The 17,522-nt window shown below is 38.8% G+C and overlaps 2 protein-coding genes across 5 annotated transcripts in view; one reads left to right on the forward strand and one right to left on the reverse strand.

Moving 5' to 3' along the window:
• The window catches only part of LOC120958193 (glycine receptor subunit alpha-4), a 40,898-nt gene extending 33,804 nt beyond the window's left edge, over nucleotides 1-7,094 (reverse strand). Inside the window, exons 1-2 of one of the 4 annotated variants that reach the window (XM_049609301.1) lie at nucleotides 5,940-7,094; nucleotides 1,264-1,763 (exon numbers count right to left, since the gene is read on the reverse strand). In XM_049609301.1, coding sequence (XP_049465258.1) covers nucleotides 1,264-1,340 — 77 coding nt within the window. In that variant the 5' untranslated portion in view covers nucleotides 1,341-1,763; nucleotides 5,940-7,094. Of the gene's footprint in view, nucleotides 1-1,263; nucleotides 1,764-5,673 lie in introns of all 4 variants that reach the window. The other 3 variants (XM_049609300.1, XM_049609299.1, XM_040380818.2) reach the window with 3 other exon arrangements.
• LOC120954733 (zinc finger protein jing homolog) overlaps nucleotides 1-17,522 on the forward strand; it is a 156,627-nt gene that overhangs the window by 81,602 nt on the left and 57,503 nt on the right. The window lies entirely within an intron of this gene.

Genomic DNA, 17,522 nt, shown 5'->3' on the forward strand with positions numbered 1-17,522 from the left:
GTCGTTATGTTTACTAAAGTTTAATCACCATCGCTGCTGTCGTGTTAACTGTTGTCCCATTATTGACGATCTGAGATGTCCGATAATAGCAACATCGAAAAGGAATTTAATTTCATATGCGATAAATTTTCGTAGAGTTTCACACGGTGTTGGTAAGCTGTAGTTCATCAGTACCTTAAACTACGAAGGTCAACTCGCAGTCAATCATTTGGTCGAGGAAGTTTCGAGCAGCACAGCACTTTATCGCCTATTTGTTTAAGATCGATACCCAGTTTGAAGGCGACATGATGAAAAAAAGAAAGAAAAACAATACCTGACCCAACTGTGACGCGACCGAACAGCCATCGAACGTTGAGCTTATTGACGTCTCGGTAGCACATGCAACCGCTGGCCTTCGGTTAGTCATCATTGGGCTCCAGAGCAGAAGGTTCGGCGGTTGATTGGCTTTGTGTTAAATTTTGGAACGAGAAGAAGTCACAGCGGAAGGTAACGTTGCAGCTGCAATTGCAACTTTACCTTCTGATTTGAAAACCAACAAACAGTTTGGAGCAGGAATCGAGTGGAAATTGATTTTCGTTTACCATCCAACCAAAAGTCGTTCGTACGAGCTCTCGTGGGATCGTAACGTGGCTTAAGCACCTTTTTTATTATGCATTATATCGAAGATTAAGGGCTTGAATTTTTGACGCAACATCGCCGTTAAACCTTTGTTCCAGCGGGCATGATTCAGAGAATTTTTCACACCCAATCTCGGGTGCGTGTGAAATAGAAATCCAATTCCAAACGAACCGAACCGTATCAAAAATGTATTGGATAGTAAATAATACACCTTGTTGATTATGTTACGGGACCAAAAGTCTACGAGGAAGGATTTCTGCATGGATTTCAGAAAAATGAATTTTGTGATTGAGGTTGTATGTGTTATTTAGGTTCATCTCGTTGAGACCAGTCCTGCTAAAAATGCTGAGTGTAATGTTGCAAAACGATACCCCTATGTTTATAAATATAATTTACATGGAAATTGGTTGATGGTGTTGTAATATTGAATAATTCGTTCCATATTGACAAATACAAATTATTTCATTTTGTTTTGAAGCAATTTGTATTTGCACCTCAACTCAAAAGCACTGAAACTGAACGAAATATTGTGTGCTCCATTAGAAAAGTGGTTATCCCATGGTAATCGCTCTCACTCCGAACGACACATTCCAACGAGCAAAGGCTGTAAATCTCGGGCACATTGGGCACAACAAAACGACTCACCACATCACCAGCAGCTGTAGCAGGGCCAGCGTGATCTTTGTGCTTTTGGTTGTGCTCCGATACACGGCGACAGCCATTTTGGTCGCTGTGCTGTGGGCCGCCGGTTGGCACCTCTGGCCGGTGGAGCCTCACCGCAAACACCGCCGTCTCCGTCGTCGCCGGGGCCGACGCCGTCGCTGCCGACGTTGCGGGCGTCCCCGCTGCTCTGGTCGTTGTCCGGAGCTCCGCTGGGTAGAGTTTATAATCATTTCATGGTTGTTACAAGTGTGGCACGCACCACCACGTCCGGTTGTGTGTTTTGTGGTCACGGAAGCCGCTGAGTATGGCTAGGTCACGAAACAACTAATCAGGATGGTGGTTTTATTTTCGCTTCTGCTCGCCCGTTTTTCGTACACTGACACCACGCATCATTACGAAATTTCTATTGCACCGCACCACAATTGATCACTTTTTAGCACTCACACACACACACACGTACAAACAAGCCCTAGAAACAACACCTAGAAACAGTAATAGTAGCACTGGTTGTAGCAAAATTACGGATCCTGCTGCGAGGTCCGCTATCACATCCGCAACTAATCGTCACTTCCGACCGTTTGTCAACATGGGCCTTCTTCGACCTGATCACATCACTTAGATCGCACAGTCGCACGTGTCGGAAATGGACACTAAGCAAGTCGCGTACTTCATTGCCTCATCATAAACACACTTCCAAGCCGGACGGTCTGAAGTTTGCCGCCACTAGTCGTTTGCGATCGGTGATCTGAACCAATTTATGCACTGCACAGACACAATCTGACCAACGTCGACACTCTCGCACCGGCACTGCAAAGACGTTGTGCACCGTAGCTGATCTATTACACTGACCGAGGTACTGGCGAACGTTTAGAGCACCATACAAACGCGATGAATGGCGACGAAGATGGGAATGGATGGGAACGGTCGACATGACATCTGTTACGTAGAGACGGTTTGCCTGCTTCTGCAATTGTTTGTTTTTTTTTTGGTTCTTCTTCTCTCACTCTTCTTGATGCAATTCCGTCCCCGGTTGGGATGGGACACACATTCGCACTGCAGCAACGAAATCATGCGCGCATTTACGACTGCTGCTTCCAATGGCTGACAAACGAGCAGTGACGCTGCCCGACAACACCTTGCAGTCCCTTTGGAGAGCGAAGTGAAAATTTGCATAATTTATCGTCTTGCTAGACACAGACGGGTAAATACTAACGAGGATGTCTCTAGGGTGTCCTTTTCCATTAAAACCGGTTGATGACCATTCTATTTGGAGGTGGGCAGTGTTTATGAACGCAAGCAAAAGCAAGGGAAACACTGACAGTCTGGACTCCCTATGCAACAGGTAGTGTAAATTAATCTCCTGACATTGGAAGGATACTTGGGGGAAACAAAACACTTGCTCCGAAGTGGCCTACAATATATCTCATGCTGGAAGATCATAAAGCTAGCAGATCGGTACTCGGAGGATTTTGTTATACATTTATTAATTATTTGGAATTTATTGGATGACCTCGGTCTTTGCGTGTCTCGGTGTACCTTTATCGATTATGTTTGTGATGTGCGTACGACCAGTTTGAAATGTCAAAACAGAGCGGCTTTGATCATCACATCTAGTGGTTGACCTTTTCATTGTTGATTCGGTGGACATGAAACCAATCAATATCGTCAAGATTTTTAATGTCTATTGTGTTATTAACTGATGTTTTCAATTTATTCCTTCTTGATAGATTTTTTTTAAATTAGATTAAAAGGAAATTTAATTTGCATTTTATTATTGATACATTAAATCAGTTCAATTTGCTTACAGAACGGTCAACCGCATATCTCGGGATATATATGCATTGAAGAAATTATACAGCAATCTACTTCAATCGTAATTGGATGCATGATGAAGGGACTAACAACATTTAAATTTTGGAACACGGTATGAAGTTAGACTATTTAAAAACAAATAAGTTAGCGATAATCGTGCAGCTATGTCAAATTAGGATTTTTTTTTTTGCATAATTTTTCAATGTGAGTATAATAACTATATTTTATGATTTGGGAGTTCATGCCCAATTAAAAACGATTTTTTTAAGGAAAAAAAAGATTCGATGTAAGTAAAATCAAGCATTATACCCATAAAATTATAATCCTTTCTCTTTAAAACCGATTTTCCGGATAAAATAAGCGAATATTTCAATGACATCATTGCAGGGCAGGCTTATTTATGTGGGAGATCTTGTCGAGTCAAGGAATAACAACCATTTGGCATTCCTTATCTTGAATAATACACGTACCACATCGTATGGTATGGCAAAACATAGTGCGTTTAGTGTTTTAGGTCAGCCATAGGAATTCCTATAACTCCACGAACATTCATCGCTTCAAATAGCATGCTAGGAAATATTTTGTTTCGATCAGAAACTTGTTCGTTTAACAAGGATTGAGTGGAATGTAATATTTGAAAAAATAATAAAAAAATTAAAGAAGCAAATTATATTTCGTTTAAAACAACAATGATTGAATCAGCTTGTATAATACTAATTATTAGGAAATAATGTATTGTGTTTTATCTTTTGTTCACTTTACATTAAAATACAAACCAAAATATCCAGTAAATATTAATACATGACAGCTAACGTAGTCTCACCGTCTGGAAATATCCATAAGCTTCCGATGGTTAACCTCACAGAAGCGTCTTCGAATTTCCAACGCTAATTGTTTCCCCAGAGATTGGCGCTTGGCTTGGCTGGTGGCTCGGTTTGGCTTTCAGCAAGGGACACCTCGACAGTTGCATTTACAGCCCGGTTACGAGCACCAAACGCAACCGCTCTTATCGAATAACAACCCGAACGTTCGCGTGCAGAGAAAGCAAAGGACGGGAAAACAAACGGCTACACGGTGAAATGTGACGAATGTATGGGCCACTTTTCGATGCCAATGCCACCGCAGGACAGATTATCGGTAAAGTACAATCTTTGGTCTATATCTTGTTCTTCTTTTGTATGTATTTGTATAAGGGTTGGATGTAGGACTTTCACAGCTTAATTAAATGATTTTCCCCATATAATCATACACGATTTAACATTGTTAACGTCAGTTAGATCCATAGCGGCCAAAATGTTATACCATTTGACTCATTAATCGGTACACAGCGGTGCTTTGTAACGTTTGTTTGTTTTGTTTTGATATTTTTACACACTGCATCACACTGTTCTTCCTGATCGACAATCATTGCTTTGACGGTGACGCAACGGATAAACGGCAATTCGAACGAATCGGGAAGCGCATTTCATAAATACACACACGTACAAACATACATACATAGAAATACACAAACTAGGAACAGATCCGGAACTATGGAGCAGGTATAACGGTGAGAAGGTATAACGGCACGAAAAACCATTGGGCCCTATTTTTAGTACACCAATCAATACTTATTATATCAAATGGAATCCCACTTTGCGTTCGATGCACTATTCTGCATTCTGCTCTATTGAACGATGGCAGTATGACGGTCGCCGATTGGATGCGTTTGGTTTCACATTTTCCTTTTCCTTTCTTGTTATGTTATTTTTGTATTTCTAAACTTTTCATGGTAACTTCAATAATTAAAGATAATTGTTTTCATTGTGATCGTTCGTTAATAAAATCTAAAATTTATCATAAACGTAATATTGAAATAGATACATAAAATAAACTAAATGAAAATTGTTTTTTTTTAATTAAAACAAAAAATTAAGAAGAAAAATAAAATGATAACAGAAGGAAACTAAAGTAAAAATAAAAACAACTAATAACAGATTTAAAAAAAATAAGGCAATTCAATTAAAAAAAAATGTTTTCGTTTCGATGAAATCACATCGATCATCTCTTCAGCGGTTTGTGTGCTACTACCTCATTCTGTTTATTCGATTTTAATTAAGCTTCCGCTCGCAAACCAGCAGGATTAGTTGAGAAAGGGACGTGTGAACAAAACACTAGACAACAACCGCCTCCTACCGAAAGTCTCACTTTTATAGACCATTCGCCGGATGTAGATTTCGCGCCTCAACACACATTTATCGACGGCACGTTTCTGTTTTGTTGTGTGGTTTTTCGTTTGTTTTTTCCCTTTTTGCTTTTTTATATTCACAGAGCTCATTCACAGTGTATCACCTTTTTCCCATCAAAACGAGTGAATAAATAGAACGAAGGAAAGGTAAAGAGAAAACCAGGAAGTGGTCCACCGGAAGTTCTCAACCACGGTCTATCAACAAACACGCATCGTATGCTACTTGTTCACTCAACACACTACCACAACAATACAAACGAAAGCAGGAAAACAGGACCAAAAGGGGGGAAATGACCACACCGGTCAATCGCACCGGGCGCCTCCATCACGAATCGATGATAATATTTAATTACCGCTGCTTCTGACATGCGAAGGTGATCAGCCGGAGGTTTTGATTTTCATAATCCACTCACTTAAACGCATACACGCACAACGGGACAAACAAATACAAGTGCAATACGGCACACCAACATCACAGAGATAAACTGGAATAAAATCACATTCGCTTCCAAACCAATGGCAATAAAGCCAAATTACGTATTAATGGCAACAATAACAGCCACTGGGTTTTTTCCGTTTCTCGTCTAGCACACTCTTCCATGCACACTGACCTACTCACACGCGCGGACACACACACACACATAGGCGGGTAGCACTTGCATAAACTACAGTTGGGAAAAGGGCGCGCTTAAATTTCTTGAACCAGCGAACGGACGTGCGAACCTCCCGACGTACGGCCAACGACTGAAAAAGCTTCGTGCGGGTTTGTTTATTTCGGCGCGAAAGCTGGATCGTTTTTTATTTTGCGAGCTTCGGTCATGCACTTCGTGCCGATGTGGGAGCCGTTGAATCGGGTCCAGGTGTGTACTGGTGTGACCGTTCGAGCCGAGATTCGCAGCACGCGATCATTCGTCTACCGGATAGTTTACATTTTTGTCTCTATTTTCGCTCTTTTTTCGTTTGATCGTTTGGCTCAATAGAAGAGCCACAGCAGCAATTCGAAGGTAGGCTTAATGCACGCTTGAAAAATGCACCAACACAGGTAGGAGAAACTTTGCGCTCGTTGATTTTCCACCTAGTACTAACAGTGTCCTTGAGCAATATAACTACAAGGTACAAGGTGACTCGATTTCATGGTAGAGATTCTAGCGACAACATACAGAACCTCCTGTGAGGAAGGTAACATGAATGAAAAATGTCCCTCAACGTGGGCAACACAAATGGCCATCGATTACTGTCAGACGAAATGGAGGGAGAGTGGGGGGGGGGGTCTTCAACCGAAGAAGCATCGGACGAAAATGACGGTTGAAAAGGGACAAGCAAAATACAATGAAGATACATTATCATCAAGATTATTGATTACGATCAGCTGACCAGTGTTGCCCCCGCACCAACCTGACCAGCAATCGGTAGAAAAACAATACCGTTCTGTTGTTATTTGTGCAGGACCTGCCTACTACTATGCACGTGCTCAGGTACCACGATTGGTCGACCCTACCATGAATACGAAATGCTCTCTGCCCAAACAAAGAGGGAGACAGCCTGGCGTCGAAAGCAATGACATTGCGTGACTCCATGTACAAAACAGATCCTCTTCCGCCCCTTAGTAGGCAATCGACTTCAATGCACTGGACGGGTGGAAATGTTGGATGGGGCCGTTGTGGTCTATACAGTCTCGAAAAGTAAACATACATACACACACAAAACAACTCACGACTGAATCTGATTAATTATGAAGTCAAGATAAACAAATCGTGATAGTAGTTGTGGAAAAGAGAAGGAAACAGAAAATAGTGCGGAAAAGTGTTGGGATCGAGATTGTACATATATTGCATAGCTGAAGGTTAACAAGCAGTTTATTTATGTACACGTTCGACGTGCATATGTACCTGTGAGCATGGTCCATCAAATATTTACAACAAACGATTGTAGTGCATTGACATACTACGATACAGTCATTGGACAAAACTGCATTTGCATCAATTTGCGGATTTCACCCGAGGAACAAGAAAGCTTTTTTGCTTAAAGCTCGCGCCCAAAGCTTTACCATTGAGCTTTAAAGCGGTTAAACTGCTCGAAAGTGCTAGAATTCAATGTGCTTCTGGGGTGTCGAATCGTCGAATAAAAACGATTTAAAATTTAACTATTTTTAACAAATTTAGATTTAGAAAACATAATTAACAGTTATTCTGTGTAATTGTACAGCAGCTTAAAATTGAAGTACTGCCGTTAGAATGTCTAGTAAAACCCGAATTTCGAATAAGCATCGATCAGGAGAAAAAATGGTTAGTAAAGACGGACACATTAAGGAAAATATTAAAATTCTAGAAATATATAAATGCAGCAACCGTAAAAATGTGCAAGTCTTATGTTACACTCACATTTTATCAGAAAATGTGTGTAAATTTTAATGTTTCTATAAAAAAAATTAATTAATTAAAAAAATTTTTTTGAAGTTTTGAAATGTTCCGGTAAGACGAACGGCTGATATGGGAAAGATGAACACATTTTAACATTACCTATTGCTTTTTACTTCAAGGTATTATACGTGTATACAAAAACTTGGTCATTTTCATCGATGGTTCGTTTAGCCGTGATTTTAGGAATTGTAGGCGCCGTTGCAACCACATCGTTGAAAGCAGAATCTAAGGCATTATTGAAACATCGTGAACTAAACAACTGATGCAGCTCCAGCTTACAAAAGAACAGATATTGCTATTAGAAATTACTCTAGTCTGTGAGCAAGTTATAATCTTTAACACGAATTACGAGCCTTCTTCTCTTTTTTAACTTTTACGATAGCACCCCTAAACATCCCTAAATGGTCATTAGTCATTCTTCATCAGAAAACACTTTGTTTTATTTAAAGTGTCATGCTGTCATTAACACGCCAATAACTGCCAAAGTCGCGCGAATTAGTGGCTAATTTCTTTACAGATCTTTTGTTTAGATGTACAGCTTTGACGTGGTATGCATGAAACTACAGTATTTTACGGTGTTTCAATTTGGCACGATATCTAAGATACCTTATTTATAAAATTGAGTGTAAGTAGAGCACGTTATACTCTTTAACTTTTTTGACTTTTTTTTGAGATATTTTCAGAAACCAAGAATTTTTGTTTAGAATAGATTAAAAACTTTCCAAAACATATTCCTTTTTAATAATCTGATTGTTTTTTTTTTGTGAATGTAACATTGGTTTGAAGAAGGTAAAAATACAGTTGTTATGATGAGATTTTTCAAGGCCTAAGACTCTAGGAGTCTCTATCGTAATAATTAATACGACAAGGGAACTGAAATATGGTGTATTTCTTAGTTTGATACAGTAACTTTCAATGCTTTCTACGTATTAAATAAATATGATGATTGAAATTTGCATTTTAATCCCGGCTGCTTTTAATCGGCCACAGTGCACAGTGCACAGTGCCGATTTCTTGTTTAATGTTTAATGTTAAATGTTTAAGTTTATTAGTCGAAGGGCTACAAAGCCCTCTCGAGTCAGATGTTATTGTTGTTGTTGTTGTATCTTTTATAGAATATTTGAACCTCGTCGGGGTTTTTTACCGCTTCCTCAGTTTGTTTGCTTTAATCTGCTTGTCATTCTTCATCGTTTGCCTTATTGATGTATGCGGCCATGCCGGTCTTTACACAGGTTTTATATTTACTACGAAAAGAGATAGTTAAGCCTTACTATGTCGAGACAGTGCGAATGCATTTATCAAAAAGTCCACCAAATTCTTCGTTTGCCCTCTTCCTCTCTGATTTACTTACTTATCTAAATGAGTTGTGTCCATAGTAGCGTTTAAACCATGTGCAAACCTTGGTGTTCATAGATTCACGGTAAGGGATTTTAATTATTTTTTTAAAACTAATCATGTTTTGGCTGAACCAAAAATACTGTATTTTGTCCTGTAAAAATACCATACAAAATACAAAAAATACTGTGTTTGTCTTGCTGTATTTTGGCTTTATTTTTTATTATTATTTATATCTTGTTTTATCAACTTCAAAACAAATAAGTACAACGTGTATTCTATTATCAATCGATGATTTTATTTGATACTAATGTTCCAATAACCTATTCCATGTACGTGTCGGCACCTACAAGGCTGGATGGGATCATTCCTTCTCCGGAGCATCCTCTCGTAACCACCGAGGCGAATATGCTAGGTCTTTATAGACTTTCTAGGGTAATTATAACTTATAACTGAATAGTAATTCCTTGCTACCGAGGAACGGTGCGGATGGGACACAATTAAATCTGGCCTTGTATGGGTCGGCAAGTTTATCAAATATTTGATAGAATGTAGAATTGCAGTAACTACTTACCCTAACCCCAACCCTAACAAAATGAAGATTACTTCAAACATTATTTAAAATTGTTATGTAAACTGTAAAAAAGCTATAACTTTTGTATTCATTCAAGCTGGTTCAATGAGGCTGCTCATGTTTGTCACATCTTTAATATACTTTAATCGGATGCTAAACTCTTGTTCTACATCGCATCTCATGTGCAACTGAATCAAGATTTTGACCCAGATAGGACGCCTAAAAACATACTCGAACAAACAATTCATTTTAACATTACCTATTGCTTTTTACTTCAAGGTATTATACGTGTATACAAAAACTTGGTCATTTTCATCGATGGTTCGTTTAGCCGTGATTTTAGGAATTGTAGGCGCCGTTGCAACCACATCGTTGAAAGCAGAATCTAAGGCATTATTGAAACATCGTGAACTAAACAACTGATGCAGCTCCAGCTTACAAAAGAACAGATATTGCTATTAGAAATTACTCTAGTCTGTGAGCAAGTTATAATCTTTAACACGAATTACGAGCCTTCTTCTCTTTTTTAACTTTTACGATAGCACCCCTAAACATCCCTAAATGGTCATTAGTCATTCTTCATCAGAAAACACTTTGTTTTATTTAAAGTGTCATGCTGTCATTAACACGCCAATAACTGCCAAAGTCGCGCGAATTAGTGGCTAATTTCTTTACAGATCTTTTGTTTAGATGTACAGCTTTGACGTGGTATGCATGAAACTACAGTATTTTACGGTGTTTCAATTTGGCACGATATCTAAGATACCTTATTTATAAAATTGAGTGTAAGTAGAGCACGTTATACTCTTTAACTTTTTTGACTTTTTTTTTGAGATATTTTCAGAAACCAAGAATTTTTGTTTAGAATAGATTAAAAACTTTCCAAAACATATTCCTTTTTAATAATCTGATTGTTTTTTTTTTTTGTGAATGTAACATTGGTTTGAAGAAGGTAAAAATACAGTTGTTATGATGAGATTTTTCAAGGCCTAAGACTCTAGGAGTCTCTATCGTAATAATTAATACGACAAGGGAACTGAAATATGGTGTATTTCTTAGTTTGATACAGTAACTTTCAATGCTTTCTACGTATTAAATAAATATGATGATTGAAATTTGCATTTTAATCCCGGCTGCTTTTAATCGGCCACAGTGCACAGTGCACAGTGCCGATTTCTTGTTTAATGTTTAATGTTAAATGTTTAAGTTTATTAGTCGAAGGGCTACAAAGCCCTCTCGAGTCAGATGTTATTGTTGTTGTTGTTGTATCTTTTATAGAATATTTGAACCTCGTCGGGGTTTTTTACCGCTTCCTCAGTTTGTTTGCTTTAATCTGCTTGTCATTCTTCATCGTTTGCCTTATTGATGTATGCGGCCATGCCGGTCTTTACACAGGTTTTATATTTACTACGAAAAGAGATAGTTAAGCCTTACTATGTCGAGACAGTGCGAATGCATTTATCAAAAAGTCCACCAAATTCTTCGTTTGCCCTCTTCCTCTCTGATTTACTTACTTATCTAAATGAGTTGTGTCCATAGTAGCGTTTAAACCATGTGCAAACCTTGGTGTTCATAGATTCACGGTAAGGGATTTTAATTATTTTTTTAAAACTAATCATGTTTTGGCTGAACCAAAAATACTGTATTTTGTCCTGTAAAAATACCATACAAAATACAAAAAATACTGTGTTTGTCTTGCTGTATTTTGGCTTTATTTTTTATTATTATTTATATCTTGTTTTATCAACTTCAAAACAAATATGTACAACGTGTATTCTATTATCAATCGATGATTTTATTTGATACTAATGTTCCAATAACCTATTCCATGTACGTGTCGGCACCTACAAGGCTGGATGGGATCATTCCTTCTCCGGAGCATCCTCTCGTAACCACCGAGGCGAATATGCTAGGTCTTTATAGACTTTCTAGGGTAATTATAACTTATAACTGAATAGTAATTCCTTGCTACCGAGGAACGGTGCGGATGGGACACAATTAAATCTGGCCTTGTATGGGTCGGCAAGTTTATCAAATATTTGATAGAATGTAGAATTGCAGTAACTACTTACCCTAACCCCAACCCTAACAAAATGAAGATTACTTCAAACATTATTTAAAATTGTTATGTAAACTGTAAAAAAGCTATAACTTTTGTATTCATTCAAGCTGGTTCAATGAGGCTGCTCATGTTTGTCACATCTTTAATATACTTTAATCGGATGCTAAACTCTTGTTCTACATCGCATCTCATGTGCAACTGAATCAAGATTTTGACCCAGATAGGACGCCTAAAAACATACTCGAACAAACAATTCCCATAATTATATGAAAACGATTTCGAATCAACTCGCAGCATCACACTGGAATAATGCAAGCAAACCTATCCGCTGGTAAAAGTACAAACACGGCTGACCCGATGACAAATGGGAATCAAAGCGTCGTGACTCGGCATCCATTTCGCGCCAACACTTGGTCGCCACTTTAGCACGTCAGCCGGCTTCACGCGTGCATTTGGCCGACCGGTGCATTTGCATTATGGAATGCAAATTTGTTCTGCCACCGAAGAAAGTGACCCCGCGCTGGACCGATCTGTGCAATCTTGGCAGGAGAAAACAGAGCGAATTCCACTCGATTTCATGTAAGTGGGTGCTGAGTGTGGCAAAGGGTGTTGCTGAGACAACAAACAATTATTTGCATTTCACCCGCACGCATCCTGCCGTAGTTTAAGGTACGAAGAAAGCGTGGAATCGAAACGCAAATGCAACGAAATTAAATACGATTTGCATTTTTTATGTATACAGTAAGATTACAAATTAAATATGTTAGTTTTTTAATATTATTTTCTGTAAGTAATAATTAATATTAATCTATAAGTTTGATGAATGAAGACTTCCTACTCCTGATGAACACCCTTTTGTGTTTTCACGTTTAGCTCTTCTCCAAACCCAATCAGCAAAACGCTAATCTATAGTTTTAATTTATCCCCCATACTGAGTCGCAGGCAAACACCAACTCGTCGCTTTCCCTGTGCGAACAAATGACATCCACTTCCGGCGCGCGATGAGTTGGTGTCGATCAAACGGCGTCAAAGGCCCATTTGAAGAGGGCTACACAAAAGAAAGGCAATAAAATCAACGCCCCACCGTAGAGAAATGCACCAATCCAGGAACAATCGTTTGCCCACTTGCAACGACCGTCCGCCAGGGAGTGTAGTCGGGACTTTGTTAGCTTCGCGTCGAGTTGACATTGCGCCGGGCTTTCCCATCTATGGATAAAGCGTTCGGCCACTACATCCGCAAGGAAAATCAATCACCGTATTGTACTAATGGATCTGTCCGAGTGCATCCGAAGCGTCCGCTAGGAAAGCTGCTCGAATGAGTGACGTCAGGAAGGTTGAAATCTGTGCAGGGTGTACGGGAAATCCCAAAGCAAGCATTAGTTTGTGGGAGAAATGTCCAATGATACAAAAGACAGGGCATGTGTTTCCTTTCATTATTATGTCAAAGTTTGTACATGCTTTTCCTTATCATGATTGGAGTTGCTATTTTGTTGACATGCTTATTTGATGGTGATAGCACTCATTGTAAGTGTTGCATTTTATAATTGCAACAGTAAACAGATAAGCAAATAAAAAATAAGTAATAGAAGGATTATAGTTTAATATTGAATGGCTTTGATAACGAACTATCTACTTTTGAGCATTACAACTAAAATAAACCGAGAACAAACTTTACTAGTTTATTAGATTACAGCACAAATGCCGACAAAACGCAGCATTATCCACCTGCACAACAGTTCCGATCTCGCCGTAATTACTTTGCATTTAACCTTTCGCACTTGATGCGCATTTTATTACTCCGATCGCAGCCCCACACACGCTCACTCTCGGTTGCACTTGAACTTCCGAACTTGCACTGCCCATTCCCATGCCATAAGCCAAGCCACCACACCAACCAACTCACCACCATTCAACCCAAGCGTCCACTTAAGGAACAAATTATGCAAAGAGAGTGACCCAAACAGAAGGCATCATCATCGAAGATATTTCTTTTTGCCATGCCCAGGCTGCAGCAAATGCACAAATGCATCCTGCATGGAATGCCTCGACCCACGCCCGTTAACCACCCATCAATCACTGGACATGGAGAAATACAAATCGCCGTCCGAGCCTTTCAGAGCCACCGGCTGCCTCGACCTCACGGACCGAACGGTTCAAGTGCAGCGGGGAAGGAGCGAATATTGATCGTGGCGCGTGTAGCCAAAGGAATTATTGCTCTATCGTAATGTGACACCCTGAAGGCATTTGTGGAATGTGTCGTCTGCGATGGGTTGCAGGCGGTGCAGGTAGAATCATTAATGCATCGTTAATTTATCATGCGGTAATTAAAATACATGCATTTTTAATGCATTTTACTTGTTTTTACATTTCATGGATGGTCTGTAAGATTTTTATTTTGTGTTTAAAAAATTTGAAAAAATCCACTCCATTAATTTCCATTTTTCAATGTTTTTATTATACATCAGGTGCAGGTACATTCCTCTGCCTTTCTGACTGCGAACTGTTATCTCGAACGACAACAAAAGCCACAAATGTTAATTTCCTCACTATTATGGTCAACATCATTGCAAAATCGAGCTTATGAGGAAGAGATATTTAGACATTTCCCTCTCAAACATCAGCCAACAGTTGTGGACCGTTGTGGAAGAAAAGGAAAAGAAACAAAGTCTATTACACTCTCACAGCATAATCCTGCTTTAGAAAAACACACATGTTCATGTAACCTTAACATACTTTGTCCACGTGCAGTAGGCAAACCTTCGCTGAAAGCAATCTATTGCCACGTCTGTTGCTGAATGGTTGGATCAAAACGTCCCATTTTTTAGCTCACTTTTCCCGTCAAGTTGGTGGTTACCTACAGCCACTCGCAACCACATGTGTCGGGAAAAGCTTTTTAACCATTTCCTATTTAGTTTCTTTTGGCTTTGTGCACGTAAACAATCAAATCAAATAAGGAAAGGAAAAACTGTACACAAAACAGTAGGTTTGTTGCTTCCCGCTCGTTGAAATTGTTTGTTACTTTTATACTACCCCACCTAACAACACATACACAACACTCGGAAGGTCGACCAGTGGGGAGCAGGATAATGAAAATTACCCTTATGCTTTGATTATCGTTTGTATCTATCATTCATGGAGGGCGTAATCTCAAAAAGCATCAAGCGTTAACCCCTTTTCTCACAATCCAATACCGCACTTGCATAATGCACTTGCAGAGTTGTACGTGTTGGCATTTTTTAAGCTCTACAGCGTTATTACTCCGCAGGAGATTGTGTGCCCATTTCAAGTTTCTTCGTTTGTTAAGCTTCTGCTTCGTCTCTTCTAATGGTATCTCCTGATGGCTTTGGCTGACACTAACCTTGTATGAAATAACTTCTAGTACAGCGTTCATACGAAGAATCGCGTACGCATACCTGCATCAGGCGGGCGGTGATCGTTGATACCGGCAGTTGATGAAGGTATTTAGTGATCATTTGCCTGCTTCCTTCTCGGTCCTGCTCGAGCTATAATGATAGCGCACACACGGTAGAGTCCTTCAATTAAAACAATACGTACAGCACGTTATAAGCAACGCGGTGCGACGGTACCGGTGGTTGCCGTGTAAGAAGTAGGCATGAAAATGACGTTTTTTTAACTTCATACTCAAAACCAGTTCTGCCAACGATGGCGAACTCTCACCGGCAACCGGTAGAACAAAAGCGTTAGTCAAACTGCTCAAGGCAGTCCCGATATCAATCAGAATCTCGTCAAACGATGCGGTGATGTTGATCATAGTGGTTATCGGTGGTGCTTTTTTGTAGAATCGGATCTATAGAAGCAACTTTATTTTGTAGTACAAATGAAGCAGTTTGAAAATGCTAAAACATGAAGTGTTCCAGTGCGATTGAGTTAATAAAATGTTCGTTCATTTTTCGAGTGTTTATCCAAATTTGATATTGTTTTCTTTTTTTATTTTTCTTTTACAATTGTTCTCAAAGTACATCGGCATCGCTAACATTTATTTATCCTTCATCCATGAGTCACTGTCTGCGTTTTATGTATCTTGTAAAACTATCAAGGGAAGATAAAGTTGATGTTGTAAGATATTATAAAAATAGTTTACGACAAAACACACATACTCTTTCTCTACTTCTTTAAGATCTATTCGCGGTTCAATACTGAAGTCCAGCTTGCTGAGCCTTCCAATACTAGTCCGCTATTATGATGTACAATTATAAACCTTCGTTTGAATATGAAGGTCTTTGTGTGGTGTCTTCCCGAATAGGATGTGTATACGATTCATGATTGTTTGCACTTAAGTTGCCAAAATTCAAAACAGTGAAGCGCATAAAAAAACTGGTTGGTATATATTTATTTTATAATACATATGTTAATGTATTATACTGTGTTATTGATGTATTGCAAACTGGACAATAATTAAAAAACATACGCTGGTAACCAATCATAGGGATTTGTTATAGCTTTCTACTGTAATTATAGTTATTGATTTGGTTTAAAATCAATGAGGTTTTAATTGGAGTTCATGTATGTTCTAGTAAAACATTAAAGGATGATGAAGTAATAGATATAAGTGACATAAATAAGGTCACCTGTAGGACTTCATATGTAAACCAATTTTCTACATTTTTGCTAAAGCAAAATTACAAATTTGCCGCAGTTCCGTACTAGCTATTTTACAGTAATTTATATTCACATACTTCTTTGAAATGTTACTGTTTGCGGTTTGTCTGCCAGTATGTAATCTGCCACCTTCACAACAGATCGCCATGTTCTCACATCACTGCTAACGATAATCTGTTATTTACGGTGCGTGGAGAAACTTTGCAAACTCAACTTCTGCCCACATGTTTAACCACGCCACGCCCTGGACAGGATGGCAGTATATAACGGTCAAAGTGCAGTGCGATCAAGTGAAACGATACACCGGAACCTGTCGACGATTTGTTTGATGTGCAAGATTTATCGGATCTCCCCATCGAGGAACTACTTTCTTCCTGTGGTCAACGGATGCGCGGCAGTACAATAAATGATTAACTTTTGCTTAAAAAAGAATTTTATGACAAATTTAATGTTAATTTTAGATAATGTTTTCTTCTTTATATGCTAATAACAAACTACTGCATTTTCAAACGATATAATCGCTTTAAATATTTCATTCGAAAAAACTATCAACGAAATTATCCAAAAACATAAAATTCGAAGAGAAATGAAATAAAACAGAGAAAAAAGTGAACTTGAATGCACACAAAAAAGCAAAACAATACGTCAGTGAAGATGACCCACTCCGCATACCACATGGTCGAGAAATCCGTCTTCGGTACGCATCGTCCACAATGGCAAAGAAGTGGCAGGAAGAATGCACGATTTCTTTTGCCCTCTGACACCGGTTTCTGCTAATGATGCGGCGAAGTGGAGATAAAAAGCATGACGAGTTTCACCTTCTTTAACACACACTCACACGTATTCCTTTTGTAGCATCCTTTCGCAGTCATGTGCGATCCGCGGATGAAGCGCGTGGCGAGGCGTAAACTGTGAAATTTTCACTTTCAATCTGAGGAGGTCCAATATGCAATGCGTATGATACGATACGAACAGGACGAATAGGAAGTACTAACTAAAAAAAAACAAATGTTAATTCTTCACAGAGTTCGCGAGCAATTTCAGCATGTTATTGAATTCATTCTCAAGAAGATTGTATAACAATTAAAATTAAATGGGAATAAAAAAACAAAACGAATAGGTGTTTAAAAAAGGATATTACATAGTTAGTTCTATGTTAAATTAGTACAAAAATAATATTTATATAAGAAA

Source organism: Anopheles coluzzii, chromosome 3 (genome assembly GCF_943734685.1).
Source record: "Anopheles coluzzii chromosome 3, AcolN3, whole genome shotgun sequence".
Classification (NCBI taxonomy): Eukaryota; Metazoa; Arthropoda; class Insecta; order Diptera; family Culicidae; genus Anopheles; species Anopheles coluzzii.